The sequence below is a fragment of the Hippopotamus amphibius genome, chromosome 3, assembly GCF_030028045.1.
Source record: "Hippopotamus amphibius kiboko isolate mHipAmp2 chromosome 3, mHipAmp2.hap2, whole genome shotgun sequence".
NCBI lineage: Eukaryota > Metazoa > Chordata > Mammalia > Artiodactyla > Hippopotamidae > Hippopotamus > Hippopotamus amphibius.
In genome coordinates, this window is record NC_080188.1 from 119,447,828 (window position 1) to 119,465,297 (window position 17,470).

The window sequence follows — 17,470 nt, forward strand, 5'->3', positions numbered from 1 at the left end:
TGTCCCTGGGCTATGTCATTTTTTTAAAGATTGTGCCCTGCCCCCTTCCCTCTTGTTTCTTTCCCCTCTCAAAAATTTTATATCCATAATCTTATGGGAAACAGAAGGACAGTGGTCCATCTTATGTAACCCCTTGAAGGCTGAGTAGGGGCATAAAACCTGCCTGTCAGGGAGTAAAAATCTGGATGCCTGATCTAGAGGCCACTGGGGCAGGACGGCTCTTTATTTTAAGTCAGTATGTGCTGGAATCCTCACATCATGTTGGTATGGAATTGTTGTAATTTCTTCCATAGTTTTCCTATGAAACCCCTTGATGATGAGGCACTTTTTGTAATAGGATCAGAGTACAAAAATGTCTATAAATGACAGAAGACAAAAGGAGTGATTAAACATCTCATCACAGTATATTGATAAACTTGGTTACAACAACCAGGATTATGAATGATTATATTTAATTTTATATACCAAATAACCCTAGTTAAATATTTCTCTTTTAGACATCTCAGGGGCTCTCTAAAGGACCCCACAGTTAGCTGGAAATCAAAACAAATTCAGTTAAAATTTGATAATTGTGAAGAATGCCAAAACAGTTAAAAATACATGGCCAAATAAGCTGATGGGTAACTCTGAGACAATACTTATTCCTTAACCAAAGTTGCAATATATCTCAAAAGTAAAATCAGATCACTTAAAGACAAATAAACTAGTACTGTGTGTTATTAAAAGCAGCATTTCATAACACTTTGGAAGGAGAAACCCCATTAGTCTTTGCCTGGCCTGCTCCCTACCAAATCCATTTACCCAGCTAAATTTAATCCAAGTGTAGAAATTGCTGATCATGCACAACTCTTTTCAGTATTTTTTTCACATTTCTGCTACTTTCTTTTATTGAAAACATACATCTTATTTCCACAAAATGTTTTTCTTTACATTGAGTTATGTTTCTCATTAACAAATTAGTAACAAAGTAAGGTTTTATTTGACACCTAGTAAACCTAGGTACAACAGAAGTATTATACTTAACATGGATAACTCAAAGACATGTCTATATTAATCAAACAAACTAGTTTAAGCCATCTTCACTACCAGATATCACCTAAGTACTGAATATTTTCCAGATGACATGAACATGAAATTCATTCTGAGCAGATTTTTTTCTATTTCTTAATATTTATGCAAGCACTTAATTTCATGTAAGTCAATTAAATGCAGCTCTTTCACAACTTAATTTTTTGGCAGTACCTTATATCTATGACACACATATAGATATATACAAACACACAAACACAAACAAATACCAAGGGCTCATAGTTCCCATTCCAAAATTTTAGCCCTAAGTATGCCAACTACAATCAACACTCATGATTGGCACTTGCCCTCTACCTCTCCAAGGATTAAACCATGTGCTGCTGCAGCTGCTGATTTTCACCCTGAAAGGAGTTCAGCATAGAGAGCTCAAATAAGGCACTCATGCCATGTAAGAAACTGGCAGTACAGATCTCTATATAGTCAGATATTTACAGGAGCTTATTTTATGAGCCCAATTTCTTTATCTCTTCATAACTAGAAAAACACTAAAATCCTTGATGGGGATGACCTCTTCTTGGGACTAGCAGAGACCTTCTAAAAAAAAAAAGATATGTGCTCTATTGCATGTACTCCCCTTTCACCAAAATCACATATATACTGACCTTCCACCTGCCTCTTTGGAACAGTTTCACAGAGCTATCTGTGATGCTGTCTCCAGGGCTGCAGTCCTCATTTTCCCCAAATAAAACTTAACTTGAAACTCTCAAGTTGTGCACTTTTTTAAAAACTTGAAATATACAACATAGAACAAAACAGTTACAAGAGGTTGGGTTTAAATTGGGCTTCTGGCCGATGGAACAAATCAAGGTCAGCTATCTAGTTGGCTAAACCCTTTTACTTGTGTTTACAGAAAAGACAGGCAGGATTTCTATTTGTTCTTGACAAGTCAAGTTCTAAATTACTTTACTCTCTTTTTTTAAAATTTGCATTTAAAAATATGGCAGAGATAAGGGTTCCTGAGAAGACCAAATAGGACATTTGAATCTCAAAGGTACAGGTAAGCTCCTCTTAGTTTGACTTTGTTTCTCCTCTGTTTAATACTTACAACCTCTTAAGATAAATAGGGAAGGTTTTGGGAGTAGTAAAAGTATTGGTGGGCTTTGGGTTATTTTTGGAGCTACATCTTTGGTCCTGTAAAGACTACATTTTGAAATCAAGGACAGTTTTGTTTTCTTTTTCAAAGAATTGGATGGTTACTTCAATGATAATGAAGGCCTGACATACCCCTTCACCTATGTTGGAAACTTTTTTTCTTTTCCTCATTTACCTTAGGAAGTAGGCCTCTTCCAAAATTTGAATCAGGCCCTGAATATCAGCTATGGTTGGTTTAGACCATTGGCCTCTTATTTCGGTAATTTATTTACAAACATTTTTGAGGATCTTCCTTAGATTAAAAAACCTGCACCTTGTATTTAGATATTATATAACCCTTTTTACTTAATAATCGCTGGCTGGATATCTTTGGTCAAGCCTGAAACCTTGATATTCCACATTCCAGGGACTTTACTAAGGCTTCTATTTTAGCTTCAGATTTTATCTAGTTCTTTTTGCATTTTGTTGGAACCATTTGGTGATGAGGGTGTTTCCCTTGCCCATCAAGAAACAGAGTGGCCCCAAACTTAGTTAATAAATCTATTCCCATTAAAGGGATTGGACAGTCAGGCATAAACAGAAAGGAATGTAAAAACAGCTGGCCATTGATATTGCACAAAAGTGGTTCCAGGAAAGTGTGTCCCAGTCTAGTCCGACAACCCCATTATGTACTCCTTAATACTGCTAAGGTTTCCAATCTTTTGGGTTAAGACTGAGAAGGTTGCACTAGTGTCTATGAGAAATTCTATCATGTGGCCCAACACCTGGGGCCACCTGAGGTCCAACATTACTTATTCAGATAGTATCTCTAGTCAGTGCCACTTTTGGCCTTCGGCCCCCACAGTCTTCTGATTGCAAATCATCAATGGCTGAGGAGCCACCATCACTCTCTGGCATCTGGGGCTTTCCCTCTTCCAATGCTTGGCTGTTTGCAAAGACACATCAATCACAATCATACCTCAGTGTCCCTTTTGTAAATACAGGATTCACTGGCCTTGTATGAGTACCCAGGGGCCTTGTGGTCCACCAGGGCCAGATTTGCCTGGAAAAGCCAGCTTACCACTCTGTGGTCTCTGAGAGGACAAAGCCACTGCCCTCATTTGGGTCCTTTACATATTTCTCTGGGTGCGTTCAGCGTTTTCAACTATATCCCTACTACTGAAAACCAAATAAGCCAGTTGGAATAAATTGCTCTTCAGAGTCTGAGGATGAACCGTTGTTTCCTGAATTTTTCACCTGATGTCTGGGGAAGACGGGGCTAAGAAATGCGTAGCCAAAAAATCCTGAATCTTGGCAAAGGAGGGATATACTTTTGATTGGGATCCATGGTCCTGTAGGGTGTCTCAGGTAAAACTTCCTCTGTGTCTTCCTGGAGTTATCCCTCTGAGCTACACAGACCTTAAATTCCTTTCGGTTTCCATTGCCTAGAAATGAGGCTGTGAAAATTTGAACATAGGGCACTTCACTACATTTTAAATTTCTTAACTCATTTTGTGGCCATATCTGATGACATAACCTACTATTTTATCCTTTTAATTCCTATTGTCCAAATCTTTACCAACCCTGGAATATATGGCCTAGAGGTTTATTGGTTGGGATTAATGCAGCCTGATCCACTTCAGACAAGCCTGAATTGACATCTCTAAGTCCTGAGCTATCCAAAATTCCACTCTAAAGTCAAAATAAAGCATGCAATATGGTCACGATTTGCACTTATGATTTTACATGCTATCCCATCCAAGATAGTCTCACAACCAGGCGTTAGTGCCCAAAAAATTCTCACCAAAAAAACAACACATGAATTTTCCACAATGCTGTTGATGGTGGATGGGAGTTGGTCTAACTATCAGTTGGGAAAAAAGGGTCAGCACTTGTAGGGTCATAGGGAGGGGAGTAAAAGCAATAGATTGTACATATTGGTGATCACACAGGTATTCTGGGTGTTAATAGAAGAAAGAAAGAAAGAAAGAAAGAGAAAGAAAGAAAGAAAGAAAGAAAGAAAGAAAGAAAGAAAGAAAGAAAGAAAGAAAGAAAGAAAGAAAGAAAGAAAGAAGAAGGAAGGAAGGAAGGAAGGAAGGAAGGAAGGAAGGAAGGAAGGAAGGAAGGAAGGGAAAGAAAGAAAGAAAGAAAGAAAGAAAGAAAGAAAGAAAGAAAGAAAGAAAGAAAGAAAGGAAGGAAGGAAGGAAGGAAGGAAGGAAGGAAGGAAGGAAGGAAGGAAGGAAGGAAGGAAGAAAGAAAGAAAGGAAGAAAGGAAGGAAGAAAGAAAGAAAAAGAAAGGAAGGAAGGAAGGAAGGAAAAAAGAAAGGAAGGAGAAATGAATAAGAACGTAGGAGAAAAGCTTCAGAGTCAAGGAGCAGAGTATAGAGATTAACAATTTTGTCCTTGACCTGCTGTCAAATGTGTACAAGCATAGAGAGTTGACCCACCAGTCAAAAATGAGCAGACATCAGCAGAGCATCCTCCCCAGTATACATGCATCATGGAGTACCATGGGCCTCTTTAGCACCAAGATTCAACCTTCCACATTTTCTTACCTTATCACTGTCACTTCACGGTGGCCAGCTGAAACCAAGCACTTCAGAGTGGAACTTGGACCAATGAGGCCAGGACACAAACCCAGCCAAAACCCTGATTGTTACTTGAACCCATGCTGCTGAGACTCAAACCTGGCCAAAACCCAGTCTTCCAACTTAGATCACACACCTAGTTTCAGGACTTAAGGAAGCTCAGCTTCTTGATGTCTCATCACAGAAAGAATTCAGTGAGGGATAAACTGACAGGTAAGGAGAGAATTTATTTAGGCAGAAATACACTCCACAGACAGATTGTGGACCATCTCAGAAGGTGAGAAATGCACCAGTGTATGGGGTTGTCAATTTTTATAGGGGTGGGTACTTCCATAAGCTAATCAGTGGAAAGTGTATTCCATCTATTTCAGAAAGGGGTTGAGATTTCCAGGAAGTTGGCCAATACCCAATTTTTGATCCTTATGCTTGTGTTTCTGAGGATCAAAGTCTAGTGGAAGTCAACTTGTCTGCCATCTTGGACTCATTTGGTTTTCCCAGTTTGTGCCATGTCCTCTGGCTATACATTCTCTCAAAGCTTGTACCCTGCCTCCTTCCCTCCTGTTTCAAATGTGTCCCACTTTTGGCCTCTACATATGGATTCCCAAAGTTTTTGTCCAGCTCCCAGTGATCTTTGAAGGCCCTCAACTTTCTGGTCCTTCAAGATTTGCAGGGTTACCTTGTACATTTCTTGGCCCAGCCTTAAAATCAACCATCTCTTCAAGAATCTCTGGATCCTCTGGTGGGAAATGGTATTTGGAGGCCACAAACTAGGCCTCAGGATAGTCACTGTTATCAAGATTGCTTTGCTTCCAGGCTTCTCAGTGGTCAGAGTCAAGAAGTAAAGATTTTTTTTTAACTCATTTAACGATTTAGTTTCCTTTACTTATTTATTTATTTATTTATTTATTTTGGTTGCATTGGATCTTCTTTGCTGCATATAGACTTTCCTTACTTGCAGCGAGTAGGGGATTCTCTTTTGTTGGGTTGCACAGGTTTCTCATTGAGGTGGCTTGTCTTGTTGTGGAGCATGGGCTTTAGACATGTGGGCTTCAGTATCTGTGTCACATGGCTTCATTAGTTGTGACTCACAGGCTCTAAAGCATAGGCTCAGTAGATCTGTTGCACAGGCTTAGTTGTTCTGCAGCATATTGGATCTTTCCAGACAAGGACTTGAACTTGTGTCTCCTGCATTGGCAGGCAGATTCTTAACCACTGTGCCACCAGGGAAGCCCCAGATTTTTTTTTTTTAATGAAAATAATTCATTGGTAAAACCTTATACTTCTAATTCAAGTTTTAAGACCACAGGATTATACTTAAGCTTTTCGGTTGTGTACTTGAATCTCTTTTCTCTCTTCCTCTGAAAGTCTAGCTTCATAACAACATGAGGGTTTATTAATTAGTTGCTTTAACTTATATGCACATAAATACTATACTTTGAAACTAACAGTAGCAACACCACCAATAATAAGGTATTGGATATAGTTTCAGATTTCTCAGCCTTTTTGTTTTAGTTTTGTTTGTGATGGAGGGTATTTTTGTTTGTTTGGTTCTCTCTGTCCTTAGAAGATATCACACTCTGAATGTAGAGTCAAAATTCTGAATTTTAAGTTGCTTAAGTAATATTTTTGTTTGGTGTGGCTATGTCACAATTTGATAGAATGAGATTCATTTGACTTAGTTATCAATTTTGACAGGTGTTTATTTTTTGATTTTGTTATACATTTACATAGTTGTAAAGTCAAACTATAAAACAAGAAAAATCTCACTTCTGTCCCTGCTTTTCATTTTTAAATTATAATTTTTATTAGCTTTTGATTTATTCTTCCACTCTTTTTCATTGAAAATACACATATATATGTATGGAAAAGCAACAGAATATAAACACCTTTCTGGTCCTTCTTTTTTAAAAACTAATCAACATACCCTGAATATCTCACCCATTTCACACCTGCCTCCATCCCCATTATGCCCAATTGTTCGGGTGCCCAATACTTTATTCAATACTCCACCATGGATGGTCACTTCAGGTATGTTTCTAATCTTTTGCTTTTACAAACAATGTTGCAGTGAATACCTTATACCTATGTCTTTTTGAATTTTGCCAGTGTATCTTTGGTATAAATCCCTAGAAGTAGAATAGCTTGAGCTAAATTGTATTTGTGTGTGTAATTTGATAGATGCTGTCAAATACCCTCTATAGGGATTGAACCACCAAAATTGAATTTTAACAACGTGTAAAAATTTGTAAGAAGATACAGCACCTCATCTATTACCCACCTGGTCACCAGGCCAGACTCCCATTGTTCTACCCATGGGACAGACCTGGATAGATCTCACCCAGGAACTCGCAGGCCCTGGGAATCCTGGAAGGAGCTATAAAACTTCATTGTCTGTCCTTTGTCTGGAATAATAGTTTAAGAGGTAGCCTCTTCACCTCAGGCTGAGCAGGAGCTCTGTGGGTCATTTTTGTCTTCTTTCAGAGATAAGACTCTTAAAAATTATTGCTTTCTATGTTTGGTTTGGTAGAAAAAAGTTTGAAGGCATGGAACATAATGGGGCATTAAATCAGATGCTTAGCAAGTGAACATTATGAAATTTGTTGTTGTACAGGACTCTCATGATTATTCTTTATGAAAGGGAGGCAAATTTACATGGTTAAGATGCATTCCATCTCTTACTACTTCAATCAATATGAATTGAACCCCCTCTCTGTTCTGTCTCTACTCCCACCTCTAGACCAGAACCCTCATAGCCTGCTGGCTGAATCCAGCACACAGTTGTTTCAGGTTTGGCTATCACAATGTTTTCTGAAGGAAAAAAAAAAAAGTTGCTAACATTAAAATCAGGAGATTGTACATAAAGATCCAGACTTCTAACTTCTCTTGAAAAAGTGGACAACCAGGCTGCTTTCCAGAATGGCAGATGCTGGTTGGAGCTGCGGGCAGGCTGTCCCCACTGGTAAGGCATGTGCTGCCAGTCCCACGTCAATGTTGTCCTCCAGAACTTCCATTCATTTATCTTGCCTCATTGGCTATGAGATTGTGAGAACTGCCAGAGGCTTCTAGTTCCTTGGAGATAAGAGCCACCTGTGTCTTACTCAACTTTGACTTCCTAGCATCTAACCTAGACCCCAGCACACAGGGTCCTCTGTATATGTTTGTTGGATGATAAAAATTGTCTTGAGGATGCATGCATCACATTTCTTCTAATAGTGCAAATCTGCAATTGTAATACTACTCTAGTCTAGATTTTTGATGCAGATTGGCATCATAAAAGCCCTTGATCTGTGTCATCTAGCCCACTACCTAAATCGACTCACTCATATTTCATTGGGTTGCCCCTCAAGTCTTCACTTTACCATTTGACCTATTTTCCTACTAGCAATATCCTTTCTAACAGAGGACAACAATGTACATCTCATGGAGTTGCTAGGTAGACCAAATGAGATCATGAATGTCGAACATGGCCTTAGCATTTACTTTTATCATGTTACTAGCAGTGTTTTGTCTTCAATTCGGCAACAGTCTCCCCACTCTTAGTTAGTCCATGTGGTTCAGTTTGGTTTTTCATGCAAGCCCCAAAGAAGAGATTATGGTAGAAATATGTGTATTTGTGAATTTTCCAAGCCTACACTCCATGGACACTGATGGAGTTAAAGATTTTATCAAAAAGTTCATATCTCTTTTCAGATCCATTAGTGGCCTAAAGGGGACAATTAGGGCAGGTCAGAGCATATATAACTAGGAGCCCTTGGCCACCACTGCATGCTCTTTCCTGAGTAATTGCAACCAGGAAAGAAACATGAAATGGCTTGGGATCTTTGGGTTGGTGGCCCTCTCAGAGTGCTTAGTCATGTAAGTATGGGGACTGTAAGTGTCAACATCTCTCTTTCTGGGGTTTTTCTTGTCCTCTTATTCTTCCATTGATCAGCATTAGAAGGGAATATACTCATCCTCTGACATTCTTAAACTTCAACTCACACGTATTGATGAGTACCATGCCACGGGCACTGTGGGGCCCGAGGTTCTTGGGGTTGACCTGCAGGCTTGCATAACTCTGGGGGTGCCAGTCACCTATGTGAAAAGGCATTCCTTGGAATTGTTCGGTACAAAACCTCTGCAACAGTAAGTGTGGTCCTATGGAACTGTATTTCTTCTGTATTTGCTTCTAGGTCTTTTCTCTGCTCTCTCTCCACTTCTGTATGAATGTGTCTGTGTCTTCATTTGTGTATCACTCTCTCTTTTATCTCTCCATCTCTTTGACTGTCTCTGTGCATGCAGAACGCTCTGAGATTTTTCCTTCCTATTTTGACTCTTCCTTGCTTCTCTAGACTCTTATTTTCCTAATTTATACCACATTTCCTGGCTTCCTTTCTCATCCCTTTCTTCTTGAACCCTGAAGAAAGATCCAGAAGGCTATTTCTAGGCTGTTTTACCTGTAATGAACATAGTGACAACAGCTACGTCACAAACTCCATACATTTCAAATTTCTCCTCTGTAAAAAGAAGATAATGATTCCCCGTCTAAGTGCTTCCCAGAGCTTCTTTGAAAAAGATACAGCGGGATGACAATAGCAATGGTAAGGGCTGTCATTTTCAAGACTTCCTACATATCAGGTACTTATACCCATCGTCTCAATTAATACTCACAGCATTCTATATGGGAGGTGGAGTTTATTATATTCCACCTGTTTACACAATAGAGAAACTGAGATTCTAAATGGTCATATGATTTACCCAAGATTACACAAGGGAATTGGTATTCAAACAGAGGACTTTGTCCTGGTCTTTGCATGACGTCCTGATAATATCATGACAATCATAAAAATGCTGGGAAAATATACAGTGCCTTTACAATGCAAGGTATGACAGTCATACAATAACATGGACAGCTTATTGCTGCCTCTTCTGTGTTTCCTTTCCCAATGGTTGGTGAAAGAATCCCTCTAACAAAGATCAAGACCATGCGACAAACCATCGGGGAGAAAAAACTGCTGACATATTTCCTGGAGGAGAACACTGATGACAGGCCCCAGAATGCCAGTGATGGCCCAAATATTTCTCTTCAACTCCTGAGGAACCACCTGGATGTGAGTGTGTTGGGAGGATGGAGCTCCACACCACCCCCTGGTGCTCTGACCTAGCACTGGGGTTCAACTGGAGGTGCCAGGCTGGATTTTGGGGCTGGATCTACTGCAGAAAGCAGAAATACTGGGGAAAAGGGACCCCATTCCCAGAGGAGAAGACCCTGTCATCCTCAACCCTTGGTCTGTGGTGACTGTGCCCAGCAATGACCAAGTGTCAAGTAAACATTCATTTTGTGCCAAGATATGTCATTAGATTGAGGGAGATTTTTCTTTCTGAACTAAGTGAGCCATGAATTTACAGATGAAAGGTGAGCTGTGTCTGATCAAAAGATAAAGCCAACTTCACATCAAGTTTGAAACCCCAGGCAGAGGAAGCTCAGCCTCTGTAGATCCATGAAGGACACCAGAAAAATTTAGTGAGCCCTATGGCCAGTGACACCATAAAAATCTAACAGTATGGCTATTGTTATTGATTTCAAAAAAGGTCCCATCTCTTCTTCAAGGGTGTATAGGCCAGGCTGAGTGATAAGCAAAGAGTAAATACATGTACAATAAAAGGGCCAACTGTGTCATATTGATATAACATAGTCTGAGTTTAGAGGCAGTGGCCTGGGGTTACCTTGGAGGTCCACATAGAGAAGGACATAAGAAGGCTGGGATTTGATGGGGCAACTGGAAAACTTCTCAAGTGAAGGCACTGGGACTTCCCTGGAGGTTCAGTGGTTAAGACTTGAGCTAATACTTCACTGAGTTAGGTCCAATCAGTGGTCAGGGAAATAAGATCACACATAAAAATAAAATCAAATGAAGGCACTGGTCTGAGCAGAGGTGGAACAGTTGCAAAGTGGTTTCTGGAGACATGAGACACATCAAGGAGGGCAGAAGTCCAGGAATTGAGGATGGCCAGGGCAGCCAGGCCTGCCCTAAACACCCCTCTCTGGCCTCTGTAGCTGTCCTACATTGGCAACATCACCATTGGAACACCCCCTCAGGAGTTCAGGGTCGTTTTTGACACCGGCTCATCTGACATATGGGTGTCCTCAATCTACTGCTCTAGTTCCTCCTGCCGTGAGTACTCGCCTACCTTGTCCATCTCGTAGTCCCATCCCACCCCCTTCTCCATCTTTATCACCTGAGGGACACCCATCACTTGTGTTTGCAGGTACACAAAAGCGCTTTGACCCTCACTCTTCTACCACCTACCGGTCCTCCGCCCTGAAGCTGGACTTCAACTACCACTCTGGGAGGATGGTTGGATTTCTTGGCTATGACACTGTTCGGGTAACTGGAAAAGCGAAGCTGAGTCAGGGCTGGCCTGGGAGTGATTGCTGATTATAAAGTAGATGCAGGAGCAACTGGGAGGGCCCATCTTCCCAAAGTCCCCTAGTGGCTGGCCCCAGTATGCCCAGCACCACATTTCCCTGGGGAGACAGCGCCCCTGCTGACACTCAAACTTTCAAAACAGCTAACACAGGGAGTGGTTTGGTGTGTGGATTTGCACCTCCTTTGCCCATGAGCAGCTCAGGGTTCATTCTGCTGGGAGCGGGGAGAGAGAGGAAAAAAGCACCCACTTTTCTGTTCTCAGACTGTGCCGGACACTTTCATGGTAATAACATGTTTAATTCCTCAACCACCTCACACAGCAAGTACTATGATTAGCTCCGTTATACAGAGGAGGGAAGTGAGGTTCAGAGAGCCAGGGCCTTGACAAGGTCATGCATCTGGTAAGTGGTGGAGCTTGGCTGGCCACTCAGTATTCATGCAGGTGTGGGGGATTTGGGGAGAGGATAAAACTGATCTTGTGCCACTGGGAACAGCCTTCAGGCATGTGGGCAGGGAAAGCAGGGGGCAACAGACATGGGAGGGAACCAACAAATGGGTTCTCACTCTAGAGGGCCTTTGAGTGTCCAATAAAATCTATGTCCTGCCTCCCACAAAGGGCCTGAGTACACTCTCTCTCTGTCTCTCTGTCTCTCTCTCTATCTCTCTCCCTTTCTCTCTCTCTCTGGATCTCTCCCTCTCTCTCTCTGGCTCTCTCTTTCTCTCTCAAAGGCACACCCATCCCCAAAAGCATGTCTGCCAGGTAGAATTTTCATAAGAACTCTAACAGCAACATTCTACAATGGGCTTCTGTCTTCCTGGGCAGATGCAGAATCCAAAATACATTGCAATGAATTCAGTCCATTTCTGTCATCTGATCATAGTGATGCCAAAGACAAGATTACCCTGCTCTTTAGTCACTTTGGACTCAAGTGGGACCCATTTGGTCCTGTCCTGAGTCTCAGTTTCCCCACCTGTACAGAAGACATGAGGCCAATGTGACTCTCTTCAGATGGTGTGTGCAGGAGAAGCGAGTATTGGTTAAAATCCTCAGCCCTGCACACATGGAACCTGAATTCCTGTCCCACCTTAGTCTAACCACATGAGGTCAAGCCAGGGCACAGCCAGGCCCCAGGTCTTCTTTTACATGCTAATGGCACCTCCACCCCAGCCCAGTCCCAGCCCCATTTCCAAAAGCTTTATTTGGGAATGCTCTCCTCTCCCACAGATCGGGAACTTTGTCATCCTGGGCCAGGCATTTGGCCTGACCAAGAAACTACTCGGGTTGAATCATGTAACCTACGATGGCATCCTGGGCTTGGGCTACCCCAGCCTTGCCCACAAACGGACCACCCCCGTCTTCGACAACTTGAAGACACGAGGCATCATTTCTCAGCCTGTCTTTGCTTTTTACTTGAGCAAGTAAGTCTGAGCTGGACAAGCCTTCTCTCTAAATCAGCTGCAAGATGCTTTAAGTTGCATCAAAAATTACAGACAACCTGATACAAAAGTTTCCTGAGAGACTGTTTACACCAGCATAACTATGGCCCCAGGGCAACATCTGGTCCCCCAATTGTTTCTGTAAATAATGTTCTATTGGAACGCAACCATGCTCAGAGGTTCAAGGCAGGATCTTGGTCCAGGGGGATGGAGGGAAAAGGGAGAGCAATGAAATGTGTCATGATACAGATTAGAGGAAAAGGCAACAGGATTTGCTGATGGATTTGAAATGGAAAGAAGTAGAGGGACAGCGGGAATGCTTACTTTGTCACTAACTTTTTACTTGTAGCCTAGGATCAACTACACAATTGGCAGGAGCCAGTGAAAAATGAAAATCTGGGCCCTCTTGTTCAGAAAGTATTAGGAATTTCAAGACAGGGATAGCAGAGGTGTGGGGCCCTGCTGAACATGGGGCCCCGCGGATGGCACAGGTCACTGGCCCATGAAGCCAACCCTGGGTGAGCCTGAACCCATGTCCTTAGGGCCCTTGGGCCTCAGCTTTTCTGAAAAATGACAGGCTACACAATGGGGAAGCCAGACCCTTCAAGGACTGTGTCCTCTTGGGGAATCTCTGAGCACTCTGGTTGCTGGTGGGGACAAGGGCCCCTGCAGAAAGATGATGGTCAGAGTCAGGCCAGGCTGTCCAGCTTGGAAACTCTTCTGTGACACTCATTAGTCAGTGACCAAGTTTGGTTGGTAATGAATCCCTCCGTGTCTCAATTTCCACATTTATAAAGTGGAGACCATAGTAGTGCCATGTAGATGGATTAGAACAGCCATCAGACAGTGAGTGGCATTATTCTCTGACAAGGAGCCCTCCCTCTTCCTTCTCTCTTCAGTAGGAAGGAGAATGGCAGCATGGTGATGTTTGGTGGGGTGGACCACAGCTACCACAAAGGACAGCTCAAGTGGATACCAGTGTCCCGAACCCACTTGTGGCAGATAACCATGAACCGGTAAGCCTCTTCCTCTGAGGGCCACCCCAAGTAATGCTCCCATAGGTACACACAGACACATGCAGACACACACACATGCATGCATAGACACACAGTCATACAGAAACATATGCTTCACCCACAAACACACACAGAGACACACATAAATACACACATTGACACACATATAAACATGCATGGGAACACAGATACACACACAAACACACAAACACAAACACCCATGGTCTTGTAATCACCACAGGCCTCCCGCCTAGGTCCTTCAAAAGGACCCTGAGAGGTTTGTGCATCCTAGAGAGAAGATGCCTCACATCTGCACTGTGAGGCAGATGGCAGGGTTTGAGGACCCTAGAGGGTGGTGAATAGAGGATCATGGGGAATTTCACCAGTCTGAACAGGGTTGTGATAAGACAATCAACTATCCAGGGCTACCCAGAACCGAGGGAGTTTATATTGCAAAACGCTGCTTCTTTTAAAAACAGGGAAACTCCTGGACAAACTGGGGAAACTGGTCTCCTTAGGGAGAAGCTTACCAGCAGTGGAGAGAGGTTGACTGCATTCTTGATACTGAAAGCCAACTCATACAAAGAAACACTCCCCCTACCCACTGCCATGTGCCCCCACATCCCAGGCACACAGTGGGGCAGGGGCTGTGACAGAGAGAATCAGGAAGCTGGGATCCAGGAGGGGCCTGAGAACAAGGGGCAATAACTGGTGGGATTCCATGTGGCACCCTCACACAGAAGTTTATGTGTCCTTTGGAGGCCCGCTGGGCTAGCTCGGACGTCGCCTAGTCAGGTTCTTAGTGCCAGAGCCGAGTGAGGGGGTTGTGCTGGGAAACAACCTTTCCAAAGACAGCCTGTTTTTCCCTCCTCAACACTCTGGTATCTGCTTCCCCAGAGAACGTCTGTCTTCACTGTTGGGTTGATCCCTTATTGTTCAGACATCAGACACAGGTCTCTGGTTATTTCTCATGCATTTCTTCACTTGCTCACTCACTTACTCATTCATTCAATCAACAAAGATACATTGTACATCCACTATGTGCTGGGCACTTGAGGGAGACACTGAGGATACAAATTATCCTTACACCTAGTGAAGCAGACATACATTAAATGAGGCACACACATAAAGAATTACCACTTTAGTACTTGCTACAAGTGAGGAGGTATCTAGAGAGAGTAAAAAAAGACAGGAGCTTGATCTAGTCTGTGGGGGAGACTTCCCTGAAAAATTGGCATTTAAGCTGGAACATGCAAGATGAGGAGAAATTAGCTAGACAAAGGGAATGGGGATTTTCAAGGAAGGTCAACCAGCACATGCCAAGGCCCTGAGGCACAAGAGGTGCTGGTGCATTCAAGAACTCAAAGGAAGTAAAAAAGTCTTACATGACCAGAGCAAAGAAAACAGTCAGGGCATGAGCTAAATGACTGTTCTGGAGACAGTCAGGAACGGGGGAAGTCATGAGGGGAAGACTTCAGTGATCCCGCTGCCCACTTTGTTCCATTGTCTCTCAGAATCACCATGGATGGGGAGGTTGTTGGTTGTTTCCGTGGCTGCCAAGCCATTATGAATACTGGCATCACGTTCCTGATTGGCCCAACTAGACAGGTCACCACCATCCACAAGCTGCTCAGCGCCACGCCTTCCCATCAAGAGGTGAAGGGGCATGCCACAGGGTCACTCTGGGGCTCTCCACACACCAGGGATCAGCTGGGCCAACATCTCTCCTCTTTCTCTAACAGTATGTGGTTCCATGTAGCAACATCAGGAAACTACCTACTATCATCTTCACCATCAATGGCAAGGACTACCCAGTGCCTGCTGAAGCCTACATCTGGCAGGTGAGGGGCCAACCCTGGGGGCTGGTTCTCAAATCTGGGATTGGTAGGAACCCTTGAGCTGGTGCTGGGAGGAAGGGGCCCTCTGCAGACCAGGCTGAACCAATTCAGATGCTGCTGAGCCCTTGGGGCTGGGCCAGTGCTTCCCCAAAAACCAACCACTTGAGAGTAAAGGACAGTTTGGGAAACCCATCCTCCTGGAGTAAATGGAGACATCACCCTGTGCTGGCATGGTGTGAGGCACAAGGAGAGGGGAATACTAAGGACCTCTGCCCTCAAAGAGCTTCAGTTACACCAGAGCCCTTTGATGGATGAATACAGAAATTCAGCTCTAGCAAGTCCTGAAATAGGTCAAGTGACCAGTAGGGTCAGCTGAGGACAGTCTCAGTGTGTTGTTCAACCATAAAGATTAACATTCTCCCTTCTCATCTCAAAACTGTCCTGGTTGGATGGTCTACTAAATGGTTCTCCTACTCCTCAGCTGCAATGTCCCATCTAAGCTCCAGTTCCCCCTCTGTGAGCTGGGCTACCAGACCTCTCTGCAGGGAGGTTGGATGCTCACATAAGTAAAGGGTTTAGAGTGACTGCACAGCCCTGGCACAGGGTTTAGGCTTAAAGTCCGATCCCTTTGGGACTTGCTCAGAGGAGGCTGATTGGCTCAAAGAAGGCTTTGAGGAAGACAGGGAATATCAGTAATTTGAAATTCCCAGCCTCATGGAGGCATGAGGAGGCTTGCTTGGGTTGAGGCAAATCTAAAGTGGACTGGACGCAAATAGAACCCGCGGGGGATGTGCCAAGAGGTGCTGCGGCCAGATTAGGGGTGATGAAGGCTATAGACAAGGGGAGCATCAGGGTAAGTTGCACAACAAAGCCTGGAGTGGTCAGAGAATGTGAACGTGGGTAAAAGAAGTCTTTCTAGGGGGCTGAGCACATTTTTAAAGAACAGGTTATGTGGAATAGGGAGAAGTAAAGGATTCTCCACAGAGAAAACAGTGAGCATGAGTCAGAATGAAAAAATAGGGGCAGTATGGGCCATTCTTGTCCTTTTTTTCTTTTTTTTTTTTTTTGTATTGAAGTATAGTTGATTTACCATGTTGTGTTAATTTCCACTTATACCAAAGTGACTCAGTTATGCATATATATAATTTTTCCTATTCTTTTCTGTTATGGTTTAACATGGGATATTGAATCTAATTCCCTGTGCTTTACAGGAGGACCTTGTTGTTTATCCATCTTCTATATAATAGGTTGCATCTGCTAATCCCAAACTCCCAATCCTTCCCTCCCATCCCCTCCTCCCCGAGGCAACCACATGTCTTGGCATGCCTCGTTCTTGGATGGGCCCCCCACTTCCGCAGCTGCTGAGAGGCACTTGGTTCTTACTAAAGGAGGGAAATAAAACTGAGAAGCTGCCAGCTCTGGATACTGAAGAGGGTGGCAGGTAAGAGGTCCTGCTGACTGCAGTGTATTTCTCTCTCTGCCAGAGCCCTCTGGAGACCTGTCTCAGCTTGTTTAAAGGAGGCACAGAGGACTGGAAACGGTCAGAGATCTGGATCCTGGGTGATGTCTTCCTGAGGGAGTATTTCTCTGTTTATGATCGGGGAAACAACAGAATTGGCCTGGCTCCTGCAGTGTAAATGCTGGCCCTGCTTCAGGAAACAATCAGGCCCACTCCAAGCACACATTCAGTCACATGTAGGGCACTCCCAACCAGAGACGGTGGTGGACTATGTTTGGTTCTCTGCAAAGCCCTATTCTCAGTAAAAAATAAAGGATTCCATTCCTAATGGTGCTAATGTAAATGGGTACCTCTTTTTGGTTCGTGGAGGTACATTATAACTGGGCAGGATCTAAAACCTCATGTAAACCACTAATAAGAGGAGCCCAACTCCAACTGGCTTTAAACAAAAGGGGAGACTTATTGGAAGTATACAGGGGACCTGGGACATAGGAACTAGAGCAGATCCACACATTTCCATGACTAGACCCAAGAAATCAGAAGCCATCAGCTTACTCTTTCT

The 17,470-nt window shown here is 43.3% G+C and overlaps 1 protein-coding gene across 1 annotated transcript; it reads left to right on the forward strand.

Moving 5' to 3' along the window:
* The first annotated feature begins 9,712 nt into the window (after window positions 1–9,712).
* LOC130848753 (pregnancy-associated glycoprotein 2-like) lies at window positions 9,713–17,086 on the forward strand. Its single transcript, XM_057727157.1, has 8 exons — window positions 9,713–9,838; window positions 10,786–10,903; window positions 10,998–11,116; window positions 12,384–12,577; window positions 13,495–13,611; window positions 15,126–15,267; window positions 15,354–15,452; window positions 16,934–17,086. The coding sequence occupies exons 1-8, from the start codon at window positions 9,713–9,715 to the stop codon at window positions 17,084–17,086; spliced, it is 1,068 nt and encodes a 355-aa protein (XP_057583140.1).
* The last annotated feature ends 384 nt before the right edge of the window (window positions 17,087–17,470 follow it).

Bases quoted from the DNA above. Each gene is read 5' to 3' on its own strand.
- LOC130848753 (XM_057727157.1), top strand. From the start codon at position 9,713: ATGCGACAAACCATCGGGGAGAAAAAACTGCTGACATATTTCCTGGAG. The intron at 11,117-12,383 runs GTAACTGGAAAA...CCTCTCCCACAG, and splicing joins TTGGCTATGACACTGTTCGG to ATCGGGAACTTTGTCATCCT. The intron at 15,268-15,353 runs GTGAAGGGGCAT...TTTCTCTAACAG, and splicing joins CCACGCCTTCCCATCAAGAG to TATGTGGTTCCATGTAGCAA.